At 38.4% G+C, this 20,388-nt stretch overlaps 1 protein-coding gene across 1 annotated transcript; it reads left to right on the top strand.

The window, feature by feature from the left end:
- Nucleotides 1-319: 319 nt before the first annotated feature.
- Nucleotides 320-20,327, top strand: msh2 (mutS homolog 2 (E. coli)). The gene is made up of 16 exons (XM_067429848.1): nucleotides 320-583; nucleotides 773-921; nucleotides 1,006-1,293; nucleotides 6,155-6,301; nucleotides 6,385-6,534; nucleotides 6,629-6,762; nucleotides 8,263-8,462; nucleotides 9,507-9,616; nucleotides 9,729-9,852; nucleotides 9,937-10,087; nucleotides 10,173-10,270; nucleotides 13,011-13,256; nucleotides 13,385-13,589; nucleotides 18,945-19,192; nucleotides 19,322-19,491; nucleotides 19,597-20,327. The coding sequence occupies exons 1-16, from the start codon at nucleotides 376-378 to the stop codon at nucleotides 19,777-19,779; spliced, it is 2,811 nt and encodes a 936-aa protein (XP_067285949.1). The 5' UTR covers nucleotides 320-375; the 3' UTR covers nucleotides 19,780-20,327.
- The last annotated feature ends 61 nt before the right edge of the window (nucleotides 20,328-20,388 follow it).

Here is a 20,388-nt window from a genome sequence, read left to right as displayed (position 1 = left end):
GTTAGATTTAAAATGAAATAGCACATCAAATACACCAATCCTTGCTAAAAAAATCACCGTTGTATACTAATATGATCTCCAAATCATAAAAAAAAAAAAACAATTCTGATATGAAGTCGTTATGAAATGGATAATGAACTGGCAAATATCCTGCCATAGTTTAGGCTACACAATGCCGAAAAAAGGCTCGGGTTATGAATCACAAGAAGTACCATTCACATTTAAATCATGACAAGGTTTTAACTGAATAATAGCAAATCTTCAAAATAATTGTAACAAAAGAACAGTTCTGCAGTGTGGTTGTCGTCATTTTAGCTCCGCCCCTTTTGCCTTTGACCCTCCCGGCGCGCCTGTGCTGTGGCGGGAGATTCCAGCATGGCGGTGCAACCTAAACAAAATCTGTCTATGGACAGTGCTTCTGAACATGGATTCTTGAATTTTTATTTTTCTATGCCTGAAAAACCTGACACCACCGTGAGAGTATTTGATCGAAACGATTACTATACGGTCCACGGAAAAGATGCGGTTTTTGCAGCCAAGGAAGTTTTCAAGACGAACGGGGTCATCAAAAACCTGGGAACAGGTTGGCTTTTAAGTTATGGAATTATTTAATAAAATATCAGATTCTGTTCATTAAAGAGATCTTGTTCTTTGTTTCTTTCTATTGTGCGGATGTATGCATAGTGTTTAAACTGCATATATCATTAGTTTGGTGAATATATTATTATATCTGGAATGAAGTCTAATAAAGGTATTTTTTGATTTAACGCAGGAAACAAGAGGTTGGAGAGTGTGGTCCTCAGTAAGATGAACTTTGAGTCATTTGTGAGGGACCTGCTGCTGGTCAGGCAGTACCGGGTGGAGGTTTACAAGAATGCCAGTAAGAGTAGCAAAGATCATGACTGGCAGATATCTTTCAAGGTGTCTTAACATTCTTTACTGTTTTATTTAAAATAATAATAATCAGTTGTTCCAGTCTCATTATGTTTGTGTTTTGTGTCCCAGGCTTCTCCAGGAAACCTGACCCAGTTTGAGGAGATTTTGTTTGGCAGTGGAGGAGGACCTGGGGAGGGTGCAGCCGGTGTCGTTGGGGTTCGTCTTGGCACCGGGGCTGATGGACAGCGTGTTGTCGGTGTTGGCTATGTGGACAACACCCTCAGGAAACTCGGTGTGTGTGAATTCCCAGACAATGATCAGTTTTCCAATCTGGAGGCTCTTCTGGTGCAGATTGGGCCCAAAGAGTGTGTGCTTCCTGGAGGAGATGCAGTTGGAGACCTCGGGAAACTCAAACAGGTAAGTTTCTTATAGATGCCAGATTGTGTTTTTTGAAACTAGAGATGTATGGTACAGGGGCGTTTCTATGATTTTCATTTTAGGGGGGCTCAGCCCCCAGTGAGGGTAGGCCTGTAGAAAAAATGTTAACACTATTTAGTTTAGGGTCCAAATCGCGCTATTAACTAATAGCTTACAAACATGCATACCCCTAAGATATTGGCTGTTTATCATTACTCATAAAGCAAATATTAATACCTTACTGCATGGCCATACTGCACATGCATTAATCATACCCAATAATGTAGGCAGGTTTATAATCACCAAGATCCCAAATGTTAGGGGGTTCTAACATGCTCCCCCGAGAAAATTTTGATTTCTATGGTCTACATATGAGCATTTTAAGATGTTCTTTTAAGATAATCTACTTAATTTACTATTTATCAAAGTTTTAAGTTTATTAAAATCACAATATGAACACATTCAATACTAATCTTATGCCCAATACAGGCTGAAAAAGCTGAGGTTTTTTATTTTTTTATTTACTAAATGTTAAAAATAGAATTATATTAATTTACAATATATACACATTCATTATTAATCTTGTGCCTAATCTGATGAAAATGGCTTTGTTAATATTTCTTGTTCGTTAATTAGGCCTACATTATGAATCACATAGGCATATTTCCGGTTAAAAATTTCTACAAATTAGACACAACAAGTTTATTCATTCGCCTAAATATTTTTTCTTTTGATTAACATTTCTGACTTAAAGCAGCAGCTGTCAAACAGGAATGTTTAGTTTAGCTGCATTTATCTTACTTGACGTCGAGTTGCGCTGCTAAAAAAAAATTTGCGCTCAGCCTCAGCAGTTTCTGTGTGACCATAAAGCCCGCCTTCTCTGATTTAATTGGTTTTATCAAATATTTTGACATTGACGAGCGGTGACAGACCAATGACGCTCAGATTTACACAAACACACACACACACACACCTCTGCTTCTGACGTGCGCTGCGCTCTCCTCAGAGCCGCTGCGGATTGGAGAGACAGGCTAAAAAACGGGACGAAGCCGAAGCCTCCCGTCAGTTTCATACGTTTTAAAGGTCAATCACATATTTTTTTAGGGGGGCTGAGGCATAAGTTTAAGGGGGCTTCAGCCCCCCTAAAAAGGGCCTAGCGACGCCCATGGTATGGTATAATCTGTGCCACATCATTTAATAACTGACAATATAAGTTAAATGGTATTGAAATTAAATGGAAAATGTCCTAAAAGACACAATATGTAAGATTTTTAGATTAAAATATACAAAAAAAGGACAGTGTTATATATTTTGTTGACTCGTGTACTTGCATTATACCAAATGTTTCCAAGAATAAGCTATTTTAACCAGGACATGGACCATGTCCATGTCCAATGACATTACTCCCGCGTTACCCTCGAGTTTGTAGAAACCATAGAAACACCAAAGGCGCTTTATTATATTATGTGTTTTATTAGACAGGTGAGCAACTGCTTGGATACATTCATCAACAGAAAACTACTCATTGGTATATAGCTCAACACAGTTAGTTAGTCGTATTGTTTAAATCTTGTTTGCTTAATTTACTGCTAGTACCATGTTTAACCATGCCTAAAATCGGTCTTGCTGTCTTATAGTATCCACAGAGCGAACACATATATAGGGAGTAGCATTATAACATAACTTTCAATACACTAAAATGTGTGTAATATGATAAAGCAGTGCTGCATCACCACACATATGTATGACCTGAAAAAGCAGAAATGGTTGTCTGGGGCATAATAAAAAGCTCCACCGTGTGAGCTTGAGCTGTGTTTTGCACTTGTATCTCATAAGCAAACGCTCCAGCTGTCTCGTTCCACTCCAACAGTTTTCTGCCCCACCCTGCTTCATATACTGCATTAATACATTAGCTCATCCATTAATATGACTTTCGGATTCTTTTCCATCGGCTATAGAGGGGAAGACAGCAGCTCCCATGACTCCACGAAATCAAGGCACCATCAAGCTACGCCTTTGTTTTGTATAAGTGACCTCTAGTGGCAAAAAATTGCATATTGTGCTTTTAATATTTAAACACACCACCAGTTTTATAAGTGCCGTATCTCAAAGGTAATGCCACAGTTTAAAATGAGCTTTTGTTTTCCACCCTTCATTCCCCTTAACATGCATATATAAATCTAGAAGGCTTTCGATTAAAGTAGGCATGAAAAGGAAATTCTGATTAATCTTTTCTTCTCTATAGTGAAACAGCTTCTTGAAGAAAATGTAGTGTGGGACTTGATTTTGTCCATCAGGAATTGACTGAATTGTTGTATCGTTGTGGTTTGCCATTGCTATGATGTCATGTGATTGACAGGACATCCTGCCCTCGCACTAGTTAACGCGTCATCAGAGAAGAGATGTCGCAATAGGGAGCAGTTATTTTGATTAAAGATTGAGGAAAGGAATACGATTTGTTAATCTTGGTTTCAGGATGACTTCAACAACCCATATTTGTCTACCAATTACAAGAGCAATTCTGCTTTTGAGTAAGACCATCCATCGGTGGAAATGAGGATGGAAAGTGATAGTTGTTACAAATATTTTAACTTTTTTTAATGCATAAAACTTTACTAACTTCATAGGCTTACCTCCAGAGACATAATATAAAGATGTGTAAATGCATTTCATGACCCCTTTAATGTCACTGCTAGCCTTGTTAAAACCATAGACTGTAAAAAAATATGGACGTAGTGTCCGTGACGTCACCCATAGGATTCTGATAAGCCGTTCTGAAGCTAAAAGTAGGGGCGAGCTGGGCGTTGCCATCTTGTGAGCGAGTCGTCGCGTGCCACTCCCGGATAACAGAAAATGGGCAAAAAGGCGGGATGTGCGCGGAGCTGAGGTGACGCAATAACTATAGACGGCGGATAAATGGCTATCCACTTGTAACCACGCCCTTAATTATGCAGAACCTTAAGGCTTTATATAACGTAAACGAATGAGTTATAAAAAAATTCACCCCCCTCAGAGTTGTCATGAAGATCAACATTAGCCTTATAAGCCAAAACCACAATTTGTACCAGGCTGTAAACATGTTTTTTTCAGCTTTAAAGTTGAGAATTTTAACATGGGGCTCAATGAGATTCTGCTCCCTTCTGGAGCCTGTCCCTAGTGGCCAGTTGAGGAATTGCAGTTTACATTACTTCCGTATTGGCTTCAAGAGAGATCGCGGGAGGTTGCCGCTTGGTTAAAACCAGACCATTCTCAGTAGTAACTGAGTTATGGTCTTGCAAAGCTTCATAGAGACATCATTTCCAAAGGGGCGTCACCAACGGACGTCGCTCAAATGCCTCTGAGCGCAATTGGATAGATCTAAAACCAATCATAGCGAAACGCAGTTCTCTGTTTGTGATTTCGAGGAAGATGTTGCAATGGCTTCTGAAAACTTTTGCCATTGTTGTAAAAGAAATATGTTAGCTGGTGTCCACCGCAACTTCATCAACATTTTTGCAAAGTTTGGAAAACCCTAATAGCATCTCAGACAGACTGAAATATCTCGGATTGATGGTCGAACAGAAAACATCAAACTCTGATCGCATTTGCCACCTTTGTAAGGCATTTGTATTGCGATTAGAACGCGATTTGCAATATTTTGAAAATACAATAATATCGATGAGTCTTTGGAAAATTGTCTCTCACAAACTTTATTCAAATTCAGTCATTTCAGATGTGTAAGAACATTTTCAGGCTTGTGCATAGTTACGCTAGTTATTCATTTACAATTTTTACAAGACTACCAGATCTAGGCCCCGTTTAGTTGTATCCGTATACATTTTGTACTGAATCAGCGTTTCGTCCACACAGATCCGGCATTTTAGAAGCATGAATCCGATATTTTTTTTAAACCGGGTCCCAAAGTGGATAAATCTGAAAACAACAATCTTCGGTTTTTGTTTGTACAGCGAATCCGTATATTTTCGTAAACGGTGATGTCATCACACTACGTCCAGCACGGTGAAAGAGTTAAGGGAGACAACTACGGGCACTGGGCATGCGCACATCAATATCGCCTCATTTAATTAACGTATCTGCATACCTGTAAGGGTATGTTTTGGGTTAGGGTAGGTGTAGGCATTAATAAAACACATCTGTAAAGTAGCAAATATATTTATTGTTATTTTATTGTGAGATTTTACCTCGCCTCCTGCCACTGCTATACCCCTTCTAGTCACAACTCCTCTTCTCCGTTTTTAGTGTATTTCTGTGGCAGAATTACAGTGCCACACACTGGCCTGGCATGCAAACTACATTGTTTTTAGTCGGTTTCGGTAATCTCGTGTGGACGCAGATATTTCTAAAAAACATCGGATTGGGAAAGCTCTGGCTTCGTGTAGACGGGGCCCTAGTGTGAAGAAATAAGCACAGAAAGGCCAGATCCAGAACTGTTGTGTGGGGTTAGCACATGCTCACACTCCACATCCTTCTCATCAAAGTAGCCGGTGTAACGTTAATCCACATCTGGTAGCCGAGTGTAGTTCTTTGGTTGGGTTTTAACGAAAAGGAAAAGTTTAAATCGCTTAAAACAGATGTGATAGTGATAATCCACACTGGCATCCATCTTTGTAATGCACAAAATCAGCTTTACTGTCACTGCGCTGTCATCATCGTGTTAGGACCACCTAGACGTTCTGATTGGTGCCGCGATTTCGACGGATTAGAAATGGGTTTGAATGGGCTCTTTGCCAAACTACTTACAGAGCAAATCAAAATTTGCCGGAAGTTGTCTGGGTTTTCCCAGGCTATGTCACTGCATCTCTAAAGCATGATTTTATAACCATATTTGTTTCATACATGCTGGTTTCTGTTCATAATTCAGGTGGTACAGCGGGGTGGCATTCTGCTCACGGACAGGAAGAAATCTGAGTTCACAACCAAAGACATTGTGCAGGATCTGAATCGCCTTCTGAAGGCCCGCAAGGGAGAGACGGTGTCCAGTGCTGCCCTTCCAGAGATGGAGAAACAGGTTTGGGGCACTGCAACGCAAGTTATAAGTGTGTAATTTCAGGTGGTTCAGCTGGATATTTAATCAGGCTAATGCTTTTCCAGATTGCAATGTCTTGCTTAGAAGCAGTCATCAAATACCTGGAGCTTCTTTCAGATGAGGCCAATTTTGGTTCCTTCAAAATGACCACATTTGACCTCAACCAGTACATGCGTCTGGATAATGCTGCTGTGCAGGCCCTGAATCTCTTCCAGGTCAGGGGTTATTGTAAAACAGAATAAAAACATATATCAGAAATAAAAATAACCCTTCTCTGAAGAAATTGCATATTTTTCTATGATTTCTCAGGGTTCCTCTGATGATGCTACAGGCACACACTCCCTGGCAGGCCTTTTAAACAAATGTCGTACCGCACAAGGACAGCGATTGGTCAACCAGTGGATCAAACAGCCTCTCATTGACAAAAACAAGATAGAAGAAAGGTGAGACTTTTGCTATCTATTAGGGCTGGGTAAAAATATACATATCTCAATTTTATAATTGATTCTCATTTTTATGAACCGTTATAGATTCTTAAATCACAAGAATCTCTGTCTATGCCGTTCTCAGTTGATTAATGAACAGAACTTTGTATTGTGCCTCCTGTTCAATAAATCACAATAATCTTTCTCCTTTGTTACTTTTGATGCGAGACAAATACCGATTTTAAATTCTGTCTATTTTATTATGAAATTCAAACAACAGATCAGTTTGCGCTCTTTGTGGCGTGAAAAATCGCTGTAGCACCTCATTTCAAGCATAGTTGATAATGTCTTTCACTTTACTGCTGTTTACAGCATGAAATAAACATGAATGAACACTGAAGTATATTTTGAGATGCAGTACAACTTACTGAAATCTGTATCAGGTCTGGCATAATCACTCAATCAGTGTTTTAACCTGGGAAAGATGTCAACAAACGGCTTTTAGATGTCATGAATGTCACACTTGCCTCAGAAAAGCCATTTAATGCCCATAAACTTGTTAATCAGCAAGAAAAATGAATTCTACAAAGGAACGTTTTGCTAAATCTGACAAAAACTGCCATGGTACTGTACTTATCTGTACCTGTATATATCCAAATGTATCCAATTGAAACTTGTGAATCAAAAGAGAATTCTTAGAAGAAAATTCTATTTTGAATAAATACTGTTCTTTTAAAAATTGTATTTATCAATGAATCCTGAAAGAATAATTGCAGGTTCCAAAATATATTAAGCAGTTTTGTTCCAATAATTAATAAAAACACACTCCTAAACCTTGTGGAAAGCCTTCCCAGAAGGATGGGCCAACTCCATATTAAACCCTATAGATTAAGAATGGGATGTCATTATGTTCATGTGCGACTTTTGGCAATACAGTGTATAATCTGGACATTTGGATGACATTTATTTGAATTTTGTTTTAATACATTGCATATTTAAGTCATGTAAGATTTCATATTTTTTCTCTTTTCGAAATGAACTTCTGAAACATAAAATAATACTATAATTCTTTTTACAATAGTTTTTAAAAGTTGGGGATGGTAAGATTTTTTTTTTGTTGTTCTATGTATGTGAATGAATATCGTATGCTCACACTCATTTATTTGTTAAAAAAATACAGACAAAGCTAGTATTGAAAAATTATTAAAATATGACTTCTGTTTTTATGTATTTTAAAATGTTTTTTTTATTCATGTAATGGCATTAGTCTAATCTTCAGTGTCACAGTGTGTACTGCTTATTTTTGTAGAAACGAATTTTTTCAGCATTCTGTGATGAACGGATAGAACATCATGATGTTCAAAAGAACAAATAATTTGTAACATAAAGTGTCTTTACTGTCACTTAATAAATGTAATGCATCCTTCCCAATAAAAGTATTATTATTATATTATTTAATTAAAAATTTTGACTAAGAAATGAAGTGACTGAGCTGTGATTTGTGATCATGTTGTGCAGACTGGACCTTGTGGAGACTTTTGTAGAAGACTCTGAGCTGAGGAAAAGTTGTCAAGAGGATCTTCTCCGCCGTTTTCCAGACCTGAACCGGATGGCAAAGAAGTTCCAGCGTCAGAGCTCTACTTTACAGGACTGTTATCGGGTCTATCAAGCTGTGGGGCAACTGCCGAGTCTGATGCTGGTTTTGGAGAGATACTCAGGTGAATAAAAGCAGGGATGTGATTTTTCCGTATTTACACATATTTCTGTTTTTTTCTAACCTGAACTGTACAATGATTGAAATTGCGGAATGGTGTTAAATTATTACTAAATGAACTGCCAAATGTTACTTTTCCTAATACATTTGTCATGCACGAATTTCTCCTGACACTGCTACACACGTTTGTGACCACGAACCATCTACGATATCCATTGCATGTCAGCCAGTGTTCAAAGCCTCAAGTGCGATTTAGAAAAAGCTGTTTGTCTCTGTTACTCGCCAGTTGCCGGTTAACTTTTTTTTTTTAATGAATTTTGAAAATACGTGGTTGTGAGAATATGATATGGCTTAGTGTAATCTTAAAATCACAATGGATATGATGTCGTTATAAAAATAAATAGTCTGGCCCACTGCTTTTTCACAGTAAAGTACAGCAATGTTCATTTTCAGTGTCGATTTTCTGTAAATGCGACACTGCAAGTGCTGTGTGTTTGAGTTGCTTATGATTTGAATTTGGGAGTGCAAAATGCGCCAACCATCTTCCCAAATTCGTAATGGGAATATTCAGTTGTCAACTAAGAGATTCTTAAGGTCTCTCTAGGGGGTTTTCTCTGTGGTTTAATGTTTGAAAGCAAAGAAATTAAGACGATAAATGTTAGTATTGTAATTTTACTGTTGTTCTGTGAAAAAATTAAAAACTACTATTATTATTAATAGTAATAATAACCATAATTATATGAATACTTTTATTATAAGATTCTATTATAAAATAATATAATGTATTATTTTGATTATTAATTGCTAATTTCTTTAATTTTAGAGTACAATATTTTGTATTATGGCAATAGTAAGATATTTATTTATTTAATAAAATAAAAATATGCTTAGTACTTATGATTTGAGGTTGTGGGGGAGGATTCTTTCATCTTTAGCTGAACACATGCCTGCAAAACTTTGCCTGTTAGCCTTCTAATTTGCATTTGAGCAACAAAGTTTGTTGTGGGACACCACAATGAGTGACCGCTATATTTGAATCTGTTAACAGGGAAGCATCAGGTTCTCCTGCACGCAGCATTCATCTCTCCCCTTAATGACCTCATCTCTGACTTCTCCAAATTTCAGGAGATGATTGAAACCACACTGGACATGAACCAGGTCTAATCTTGTCATCTGCACTTTGAGCTTTAAGCAAACTTGAAGATCATTTTGTAGGTTGCTCTGTCCTTAAACTTCTTTAATATGTAACACTCCTTGCTTTTTTTTTCAGGTTGAGCATCATGAGTTCCTGGTAAAGCCCTCGTTTGATCCCACATTGAGTGAGCTCAGGGAGAACATGGATCGGCTGGAGAAAGCCATGCAGGGTGCCCTGAGCAGTGCGGCTCGTGATCTTGGTAAGTGATCAAAGTGTGGAAGTTAAAGGCATTTCCCTATTAAGCATTTTTGGTTTTGAACTAATAACAAATGTTGATCTTTAGGGCTGGAAGCAGCCAAGACTGTGAAGCTTGAATCCAACGCACAGATCGGCTACTTTTTCCGAGTCACGTGCAAAGAAGAAAAGAGCCTTCGCAACAACAAGAAATTCACAACATTAGATGTGCAGAAGAACGGAGTGCGATTCACTAACAGGCAAGGATGTTGAATGAGATGTTTGAATATTGGTGTTGCTAATGCTTGGAGTTCTTAGTAAGTGATTGAGTTGTCTGTTTCACAGTAAACTGAGCTCTTTGAATGAGGAGTACACAAAAAGCAGAGAAGAGTATGAAGAGGCTCAGAATGCCATCGTCAAAGAGATCATCAGCATAGCCGCTGGTGAGAGTCATTCATTTGTAAAGGGTTGTTCCCTGTGGTTTTTGAACTTTCCACTTTAAATTGATTGTAATTCTGGATACAATACAGGTTAAGTGCTCTCTGAACCATTACTACAATAATATCCCGCAAAATATATAATATTGCTACAGTGTATTTATCTAACTATCGCATTGGTCTGGGGAGTCTGCACTGTATTTTCTATTGCACAAAAGGCATGATAAACGAGCATTATTTTAATGACTGTATGCAATTGGACAGTCCTTCAACCAATCAGACCACAAGAGGCGTGATCAATGGGCGATGACCCATCATTTCTCTATCTGTCATTGTATTAAACCCGCCAAAAGCGTACCAGGTGGATAAGCCAGTCTGTGATTGGTTCTCGCAAAAGTGTAACAGAAGCAGTAGAAGTTAATGTACAGGTTTGCAGGGCGAAATCAAATCGCCGGCAGATCAGGCTAGGTTTGCCGAGTCAAACAGAGTATACTCCTATAATACTATAGTTAACTTTATAGTTCCAGCTGTAGTCTTTAATAGCTATTGTTCTTAGTGTGAATGCACCTGCCGTTAAAGGTGTCATTAACTGGCTTTAAAAAAAATGTTATACTGTTGTCTGAGGTCAACTAATGATGTTCGTGTGTTTTTTATATTCAAAAACGTAATAGGCTATTTGCACCTGCCCTTAAAGGTGTCATTAACTGGCTTTTTTTTAAAAATGTTATACTGTTGTCTGAGGTCAACTAATGATGTTTGTGTGTTTTTTACATTCAAAAACATAACTAATAAGTAATAGGCTATTTTCTTCACTGGTTTTGAGTAGGGATGGGTATTGTTAAGATTTTAACGGTATTACTACTCTTACAGATACTGCTTATCGGTCCGGTACTTTAACGGTATTCTTATCGGTACTTTTTGAGATTATATATATATATATATATATATATATATAATTTATCATAAATAGCCAAAATAAGTTATTCATTCAAGAGCTGTGAGTGATTTTCTCTTTGCATTTGGTTGTTTAATTCGCAGTAATTCGTCAGCATGTTTATTTACATTGCTGCCTCTTTAAGACAGATGTGCAGCATTATAGGCGACTGATAATAGGCAGATGCACTACATTTTCTCCCGACTATATTCATAATAACTACGTCCATTTTAGACCAAACCTGTGTTGTGTTTAGAAGATTCTCCAAGCCGGTCATTTTGACATAGATGTTTGTGTACATTTGATCCTTTAGACACGAGTGTGAAACCGAAAGTGTAATTTGCTCATCTCGTTGCGGGCTGTTTCGGAGCGCGCGCTTACTTGGGAATAACGTCTTGCGCACATTTTTGTAATTCGCTCTTTTTATTATAAAACGCGTCCCAAAATTTACCAACTGTAGCTAGCCTGTATTTTACAACAATCACTGATCTTGCTGATTCTGTCATTGCGTTTGAGTTTTATGGAGAAATGACAGCGTTGCTGCAAAGGGAATTAAGTTGCGCTGGACATAAATATTATTATTATTATAATCTTTGGAAGCCAAAATCTAAAATAAAATCAGACAATCACAGAGCTAAAGTGTCCCCAGGCTATGTTTGAATGTTTGGTTCTGTCCTCGGCTGTCGTTTGGGCTAGGATTTGAGATTAGGATTTGCATATTCAATGAGCTTTAGCTCCCCTGTTCTGTTCAGTTCACATTAGGGAGGGATTGTTTTGAAAGTGGCAACCAGAGTAAACGTCTTTATCAAGCAAACACGATGATTTATTTCTTATCCACCCGCGATTGATTGGACTATTATTTTTGTATTACATAGCCCGCATGATCGTTCGTTGTAAGCGCAAACCAGACACACACACGTGCGCACGCACCCTTCAAATGTCAAGTCAAGAGAGAACACCGCATAACAAGAAAAGAATATTATGAGATTCATCGGCTTGCTGACGGGCTTCCGTTTTGGTAGCCTGTCTGGATAACACACAGCCCTGGGACGTTGGCCTTTGTGAACCCTATGGCCCATACCTGTTTGCGTCCAGCTTGCTAAAGGTATGTTCCGTTAGACAAGTACACGTAAGCAAAACGATCTATAAGAATGCAATACTGTTACATATAAAAAAAACGTTTTACTCACATAAGTTTGTTGCACCATTCCTGTCGGATCCAGTATAGAAGAAACAACATTGTGTTTTAATCTCAACATGTCTGCAAATCCAGCTGAGAGATTTCGAAATGAAAAGTGAACACCATTGTCTTCCCCACGTCAGCTGGAACATCAACCACACGTTCCTAATATTAGGATCCGAAGGAAGCTTATGCAGCAACTGTTCTTCCACAACCAGGAATAGCGCAATAGCTTGCTATCTTCTTCGCAGCTCCATGAGTCGGTGGGCGGGGTTACTGAATCACACGTGCTGTAGCGCTATAATGTAAGAATGAAGCTCACCATCGTTTTCTGGGCCTGGTATCTAATATAAGCTTTTCTTTGACTAAAAAGGAAGTTTTCAGCTCTGAAACTTACAGGATAATCTTATATTATCTTGACCTTTTATATATCAAAACTCAAGGGAAAGTTGATTTCTCAATTCATCACCCCTTTAAATTATTTTCTGTGGCTATCAACATTAATCCACAAATGTTTATATAAACTATTATCAATTGTTTTAGTCAGTAACATTATTTTTATTTTATTTTAGTTAATACATTTGTGAGCATGTTGAGAATGAATAGTTCAATAACCCTGTGTTTTACCATAGGCTATGTGGATCCAGTACAGACTCTAAATGAGGTGATAGCTCAGCTGGATGCCGTGGTGAGCTTTGCCGTGGTGTCCCATGCTGCCCCAGTGCCTTACATTAGGCCAAAAATACTAGAGAAAGGGTCAGGGAGACTCATTGTGAAAGCGGCAAGACATCCCTGTGTTGAAGCCCAAGATGATGTGGCTTTTATTCCCAATGATGTCACCTTCACAAGGGGCGAGGAGATGTTTCATATCATCACAGGTCAGCTCTTATTTGATTGGAGAATTATAAAATTGTGATGAGTACTAGCATTAAATGAAAGATTCATGTACATAAATGCATTATTCCATAATTTATATGATGAAAAGCTTTTTTTCTGATGTTTTTAGGTCCAAATATGGGTGGTAAATCTACATACATCCGGCAGATCGGTGTGATCGTGCTGATGGCACAGATTGGCTGTTTTGTGCCGTGTGATGAGGCAGAGCTAAGTGTGGTGGACTGTGTCCTCGCTCGAGTGGGTGCAGGGGACAGCCAGATCAAAGGAGTGTCCACCTTTATGGCTGAGATGCTGGAGACGGCTGCTATTCTTCGGTCAGAACTCACATTTAGTGTAGCATTTGTCAATAATCGATTTCCACTTTTCCCTCCTTTAAAAAAAAAAGAAGTAATGTCTGTGTTACAGTTGAGGCACTTACAATGGAAGTAAATGGGGCCAAATATTAAAATACTCATTATACCCTCTTGTTAGCCTAGAAATCTAGACGCACCCTAGCGGCAGCAAATCTAATCTGCCCGCGAGTGTCGCCTAGCAACTCTCAATACCCTTCTGAGCTGTAAACGCCAAACTCTTGACGAGCCAATCACATCGTGTATAGAGTCGGTGGGCGGGGCTTAACATAATGACGCCAGAGTTGCGCTTGCGTGCTACTAGTCAACACAGAAGCTGCCGGACGGCGGTCATTCGAATCCGCTTTGACCGCGACTCTGGAAGACTTGGAGTTGAGCTTTTTCTCTTAGAAAAGAACAAAGAACGGCACTGAAGTCATTCTTAAGAAGGGAAGATGTGTTCGGAGTTTTGCCGACCGGATACGGCGAACATTTAATCTATCAACAGGCTCCGTTTCACCTTTATTGCTCTGGTTGGTTGTAGCGCTATCCTATCGCGTGCAGAGGGAGTTTGAAGACAACCGTTTATCCCGCCCCTTGTATTGAGCTGTCATTGGTGAGTTTCCAGACCAAACATCTTGATGTGGGTCTGGCTTGTCAGGCTACCCTCTTGTAGTTTAGCCACAAAATGTGAACAATATGCATGTTGACAGGATTTTAGTATGGAAATTCAGTTATTTAACTTATCTTTTTAAAGTTATCTCCAGTTTCACAACTTTGTTGCTAACAACAATGGCATAAAAGCTAAAATGACTCTAGAAATTATTAAAATAGTTTTACTAATCGACTACACAAGTTTTAACACAAGAATTATGTAAGTGCTTTTATAAATGTATAAGTTTCGCTTTTCTGCTTTGATTGTCCCCATTCACTTTAATTGTAAATGCTTCACTGTAATCTTGTTTTTTTTGAGGGACTAATCTAAAGTTTTTGTGGTAATCAACATTATTCCACAAATGCTCTCAGTTGAACTTAAAGTTGATATGAAACAGAAGTATAGTCCTTTCTTCCCTATTGTGATGTATAGCTCCTTGAAACGTCTTCTCAAATAAGAAACGATGTAGAGCAGGACATGACTTTGTCCATCGTGAACTGATTGGATTGTTTGCTGTTACTCTGAATTCATGTGACTGGTTGTCCCGCCTTCACACCGGTGAACACGTTTGTTACGTTTGATCATGTACTTATTTTGATTAAAGATTAGAAGGCACATGAATTTAAAAAAAAAAGTACTGCAATATTTAATCAAAAACACGATTTCAGTTTTGATTTCATAATGACTTGTATTGAACCTGAAAATTTCTTTCAAACACATTTATCGTTGTTTTTTTTAATTTTTTTTTACCGCTTTCAGCTTACATTTTCATAATTTTATGCATTTGATGCATTTACAATAATCCTGTCAATCGATTAAAATAAATTAACTAATTGCACGTTTTTCTGTAATAATCACATAATTATCTTGTAATTTCGTAAAACAACGTATCTCCAAATTAATGTTGAACAAACATAAAGACAGCATATTTTAAATATTTGTTTAATGGCATATTTTTCCTAAACACTATGAATGAATGTCAGTATCACTGATACCCAGTGTTGTAAAGTAACGCATTACAAATACTCTCGTTAATGTAATTGAGTAGTTTTTCTCAGGAATTATACTTTTTTTAAAGTGAAAATGATGAGAAATCTGGTGAGAAATGACCCTAGGGGGTGATTAACAGATGGTTACAGAGTAGATCGTTCTCTGGGATGCGTTTTCATGAAAATCAAATGTAAAGAGTTTTATCTCTAAAAACAGATTAGCTTATAAAGCTTGTCTATGGGGCAAAGGTTAAGTGAAATTAAATTGCTAGTTAATACCACTAACAAGGCTCAAAATAGCCTCACACTAACACGGCAGCATAATGAGGGTCCCTACATACAAACCGAAGCATTGCGAAATTTGTAAGTGTACAAACAATAAGTAACAGCACTTCTGTTACAATGCTTTTTAGTACTCTTTCCACCACTGCTGATACCAATAATGCTACAGATGTCTCAATTAAGCACTATTCGCATGGGATTAGTATTATCTAGGGACCTCTGTGGTTTAGAAATGACTCCCCCACATCTGAGTTTTGCGTGGCGCATTCGCACGGGATAAGCAAGCCTGTGATTTTACTCTAATTTACTGACTTCTCCCGGATATGATGTCAAGACTTCGTTATAGATAGCTGTAGGAAATCATAAACAGGCATCGATATCGTTTTGGTTATTTTACAGTAGCCTAATAAATAAACATAATTTCGTTCAGTTAGCGAACAGATGCCATGAACTGAGCTCGGACCAGCGGCAGGAGTCAGTTTTCATTTATCACAAATGAGAAATGACAATACTGTTCTGTTATGTTTTTCATTAAGAACAGTATTGATGTTAATATTAAACACACCATTCAATCAGATTACTCCCAAATTGATAATCATTCTAAAGTGAAAAATTCTTATAATCCGTGCGGGCGCGGCTGCACAGGAATTCATAACGGTGCGCATTATGAATGCAGACTTTATTCTTCGTGAAAGATAAAGATAGAAATGCTTACAGGAAGAAAAAAAACTTGCAAAAATTATATACGATCCGCCTAATCCTGGCCAAATCACAGAGATGTCGATTCGCACGGGACTACTCTCACCACTGGACCTCTGTGTTTGGTGAAATATGGTAGGTAATTTGCGGGGGAATTTTTACTTTACAAATTACAGACATGGCCGATTCGCACGGGATTAAGATCACAGACATTCTCTGCAATTATTACACATCACCAGAGGTCCCCAGATAATACTAGTCCCGTGCGAATAGGGCTCTAGATGGATTTCAGGGTGAACTATCCCTTTAAAGGGTTAGTTTACCAAAAAATGAAATTTATGTCATTAATGATTCACCGTTATGTTGTTCCACACCCGTAAGACCTCCGTTCATCTTCGGAACACATTTTAAGATATTTTATATTTAGATAGAGAGTTTTCTGTTGCCCCATTGAATGTACAACATAAACAAAGATTCAAACGGTTATGAATCAGTGTATCGATTCCGGATTCGGATCGCCAATGTCACGTGATTTCAGCAGTTTGACACGCGATCCGAATCATGAATCAATAAGCTGATTCATAACGATCAAATCTTTGTTTGAGGATTGAAAACAAATGTAGAAGAGAAGACAAGTAAGGGATAATGTAATAAGCAGTATAATGTACACCCAGCCGGTTGTTATCGCAGAATAAACCCCTACAGAGTGATCTTCGCGTCGGGGTCTTGCATCACTCTGAAGGATTATACTGCTTATACTGCTATACTGCTTACATTATACTGCTTACTACACGGCTACTAGCCTAAAATAAATTAGACACAAAAATTTCTCTTGAGATTAAATATTTTATTAGCTGTTACGCAAAGCTTCCGCGAAGAAAAACTGTTCCAAACTGCTTTAAGCCTTTATCGATTGCTGCTAAATGTTGAAAATGAATGCTGAAAGGGTTAGTTCACCCAAAAATGAAACCAAACCTATGATTTACTCTCCCTCAAGTCATCATAGGTGTATATGACATTCTTCTTTCAGACAAATACAATCGGAGTTATATTTAAAAAGTCCAGGCTAACGTTAATCCCAGCAGTAGTTGTAGCTGTTTTTGAAGTCCATAAAAAATGCAGCTGTCCATCAAATAACGTGCTCCACGCGGCTCCGATGGGTTAATAGAGCCTTCTGATTCGAATCGATGCCTTTGTGTAAGAAAAATATCCATATTTAAAACTTTATAAAGGAAACCCGCCGAAGTCTTCCATATTAACCACGGCTGTTTAAGTATTTAACAGCCACAAGATGGCGCCAGCGTTAAGCGTAGAAGTAGTGCCAGTCAAGATAACTCATATTACCCGGATGAGCGGTTGTTATCTGGAAATAACATACCGCTGGAATACGCGATTGACCAATCAGAATCAAGTATTTCACAGAGCCGTGTAATAATACTGAATAAAGTCATATTAAGTATGAATTAAGCATTTTCGATGCTTCAAGAGATTCTAACTAACCAACTGATGTCACATATGGACTACTTTGATGATGTTTTTATATTATCTTTCTGGAAATGCATAGTATACCGTACATACAATTAATGGAGGAACTGAAAGCTCTCTGTCTAAATATAAATTAACTTAAACTGTGTTCCGAAGATGAATGAACGTCTTGCAGGTGTCGAAAGACATTAGGGTAATTATTGACAGAATTTTTTGGGTGAACTAACCCTTTAACTTTAATGAACAAATAGCCTGCTATCAATTTAAGACCTGGAGCACAACTCATGTTCATTTAAGACTTATGTTCTTGTTTATGACTCTTTATGTTCATTTAAGAGTCTGCTTACGTGGAAACTCGCAAAAATGGGCATTTTGACATTGTGTTATTGTCCATTTAAGTGTGAAAGAGAATTCAATGTAGTTCTGGGGCGGCTTTCTCTGTGCGTTTCTAATGAGCGAACTCAGAGAGCCACTAAATATTAGTACGAGTTCTTTCATCTTTCTGCATTTGAATGGTTTGAAAGCACTTGAATGAGAGTATCATATACTGTAATAGCCTGACAAGCCAGACCCACATCAAGATGTTTGGTCTGGAAACTCACCATTGACAGCTCAATCCGAGGGGCGGGATAAACGGTTGTCTTTCAAACTCCCTCTGCTTGGATAGGATAGCGCTACCACCAACCAGAGCAACAAAGGTGAAACAGAGCTCGTTGATAGATTAAACATTCACCGTATCCGGTCAGCAAAACTCAGAACACATCTTCCCATTTTAAGAATTACTTCAGTGCCGTTCTTTTCTCAGAGAAAAGCTTAACTCAAAGTCTTCCAGAGTCGTGGTCAAAGCTGATTCGAAAGACCGCCGTTCGCCAGTTTCTGTGTTTACTAGAAGCACGCAAACGCAACTCGGCCGTCGTCATTATGGCCACGTCCACCGACTCTATACACGATGTGATTGGCCCGGCAAGAGTTAGGCAAAAACAGCTCAGAGGGTATTGAGAGTTGCTAGGCGACACTTGTGGGGCAGATTAAATTTGCTGCCGCTAGGGTGCGTCTAGATTTCTAGGCTAATGCTGTAACGCTATGATGGTAGGAAAGAACAAATTCTGCTTTAATTGCGTTAATTATTTTTATTAATTTTTGCAGCCCTATTTCACAATATGTGCATTTTTTGCCCTTCAGTACTTTTTGTGATAAATGCATGTCATGTTTTGAATTTTGGCTTTTTAGATCAGCCACAGAGGATTCCCTCATCATTATTGATGAGTTAGGCAGAGGCACATCCACATATGATGGCTTTGGTCTGGCCTGGGCAATCTCCGAGTACATCGCTACTCGCCTCAAGTCCTTCTGCCTGTTTGCCACTCACTTCCATGAGCTGACGGCACTTGCCCAGCAGGTGCCCACGGTCCGTAACCTCCACGTCACTGCACTGACCACAGACAGCACTCTCACAATGCTCTACAAGGTGAAAAAGGGTATGTGGCATTCCAGCCAAGCAGACGCATGCATACAACACTCTTTAATTGTTTTGAAAAGTCAGATTTTGTATACTTCCAATGTGCTTCGTAGTATTTGGTTGGATGTTTTATTTGTGCTTGATTTAGGCGTGTGTGACCAGAGCTTTGGGATTCATGTGGCAGAGCTTGCTAACTTTCCCAAGCATGTGATTGCTAATGCACGGGAGAAGGCTTTGGAGCTTGAGGAGTTCCAGGATATTTCCAAAGCCGGGGAGGAAGCTGGACCTGAAGCCAAGAAACGCTGCCTGGAGAAACAGGTGAGATGTGTTATTAAAAGAAATGTTTGCATTTGCTCTGCAGCTCAATGCATTAAACTAATACAGTTAATAAGCTGCTGTAATGTCCTGTCATCTTACCCATAGGAGGGGGAGAAGATCATCGAGGCCTTCCTGGCTAAGGTTAAATCAATGTCTGTTGATGGCATGTCCGACGAGGCCGTCAAAGAGGAGCTACGCAAACTAAAGGCAGAGGTCATCGGCCAAAACAATAGCTTTGTCAATGAGATAGTGTCACGTTCTGCCAAAGTCAAGCTGTGTTCAGCCTGAGGGCTTCCGACCGAGTATTGTTGTAGTGGATGAAAGTTCAACGTTTATGGTATAATGGAATTTATAATCTATAGTAGATTAGAAAGAGATCTTCCATTTTAGCACCGTCTTTCTTTTCATATGCTTTATTCCCCCGGGTTATTTGCATTTTGTAGTCATAAATTCTCTCTCAGAGTAAACATTTTCTAAGTATGTTTGTGTGTGTGTGTGTGCTGTCAGTTAAAATTACTTGCATTTTGGTTAGTGGCAATGTCGCCATCTAATGGTCAAATGTTTAAATTGCAAAGATAATATTATTATAATTACAAACTACTTTAGTTCAGACAGACCTTATTTGTACACTTATCTTTACATTTAGATTTGGATTCAAACCCAAAAGCAACTCTATTCATTGAAATGTTTTCTTTGAAATGTGCTAAATCTTCATGTTGCCACAGTTCAGGGCATTTCACTTTGTGGTCTGGAACAATGTAAAAATATTGAAAATCCCTGCTATTGTGTACCTGATAAATGAAGCCAAGCAGAATAAAACACATTTTTAATTCTGAGACTTTTTAAAAAGTGCTTGCTTTATTTTAATTGTTCAGGTTTGTAAGCGAGTTTGTTGTC

Source organism: Pseudorasbora parva, chromosome 21 (assembly GCF_024679245.1).
Source record: "Pseudorasbora parva isolate DD20220531a chromosome 21, ASM2467924v1, whole genome shotgun sequence".
Taxonomy (NCBI): domain Eukaryota; kingdom Metazoa; phylum Chordata; class Actinopteri; order Cypriniformes; family Gobionidae; genus Pseudorasbora; species Pseudorasbora parva.
Note: the sequence above shows the minus strand (reverse complement) of the source record. Positions and strands in the feature narration are given on the sequence as shown.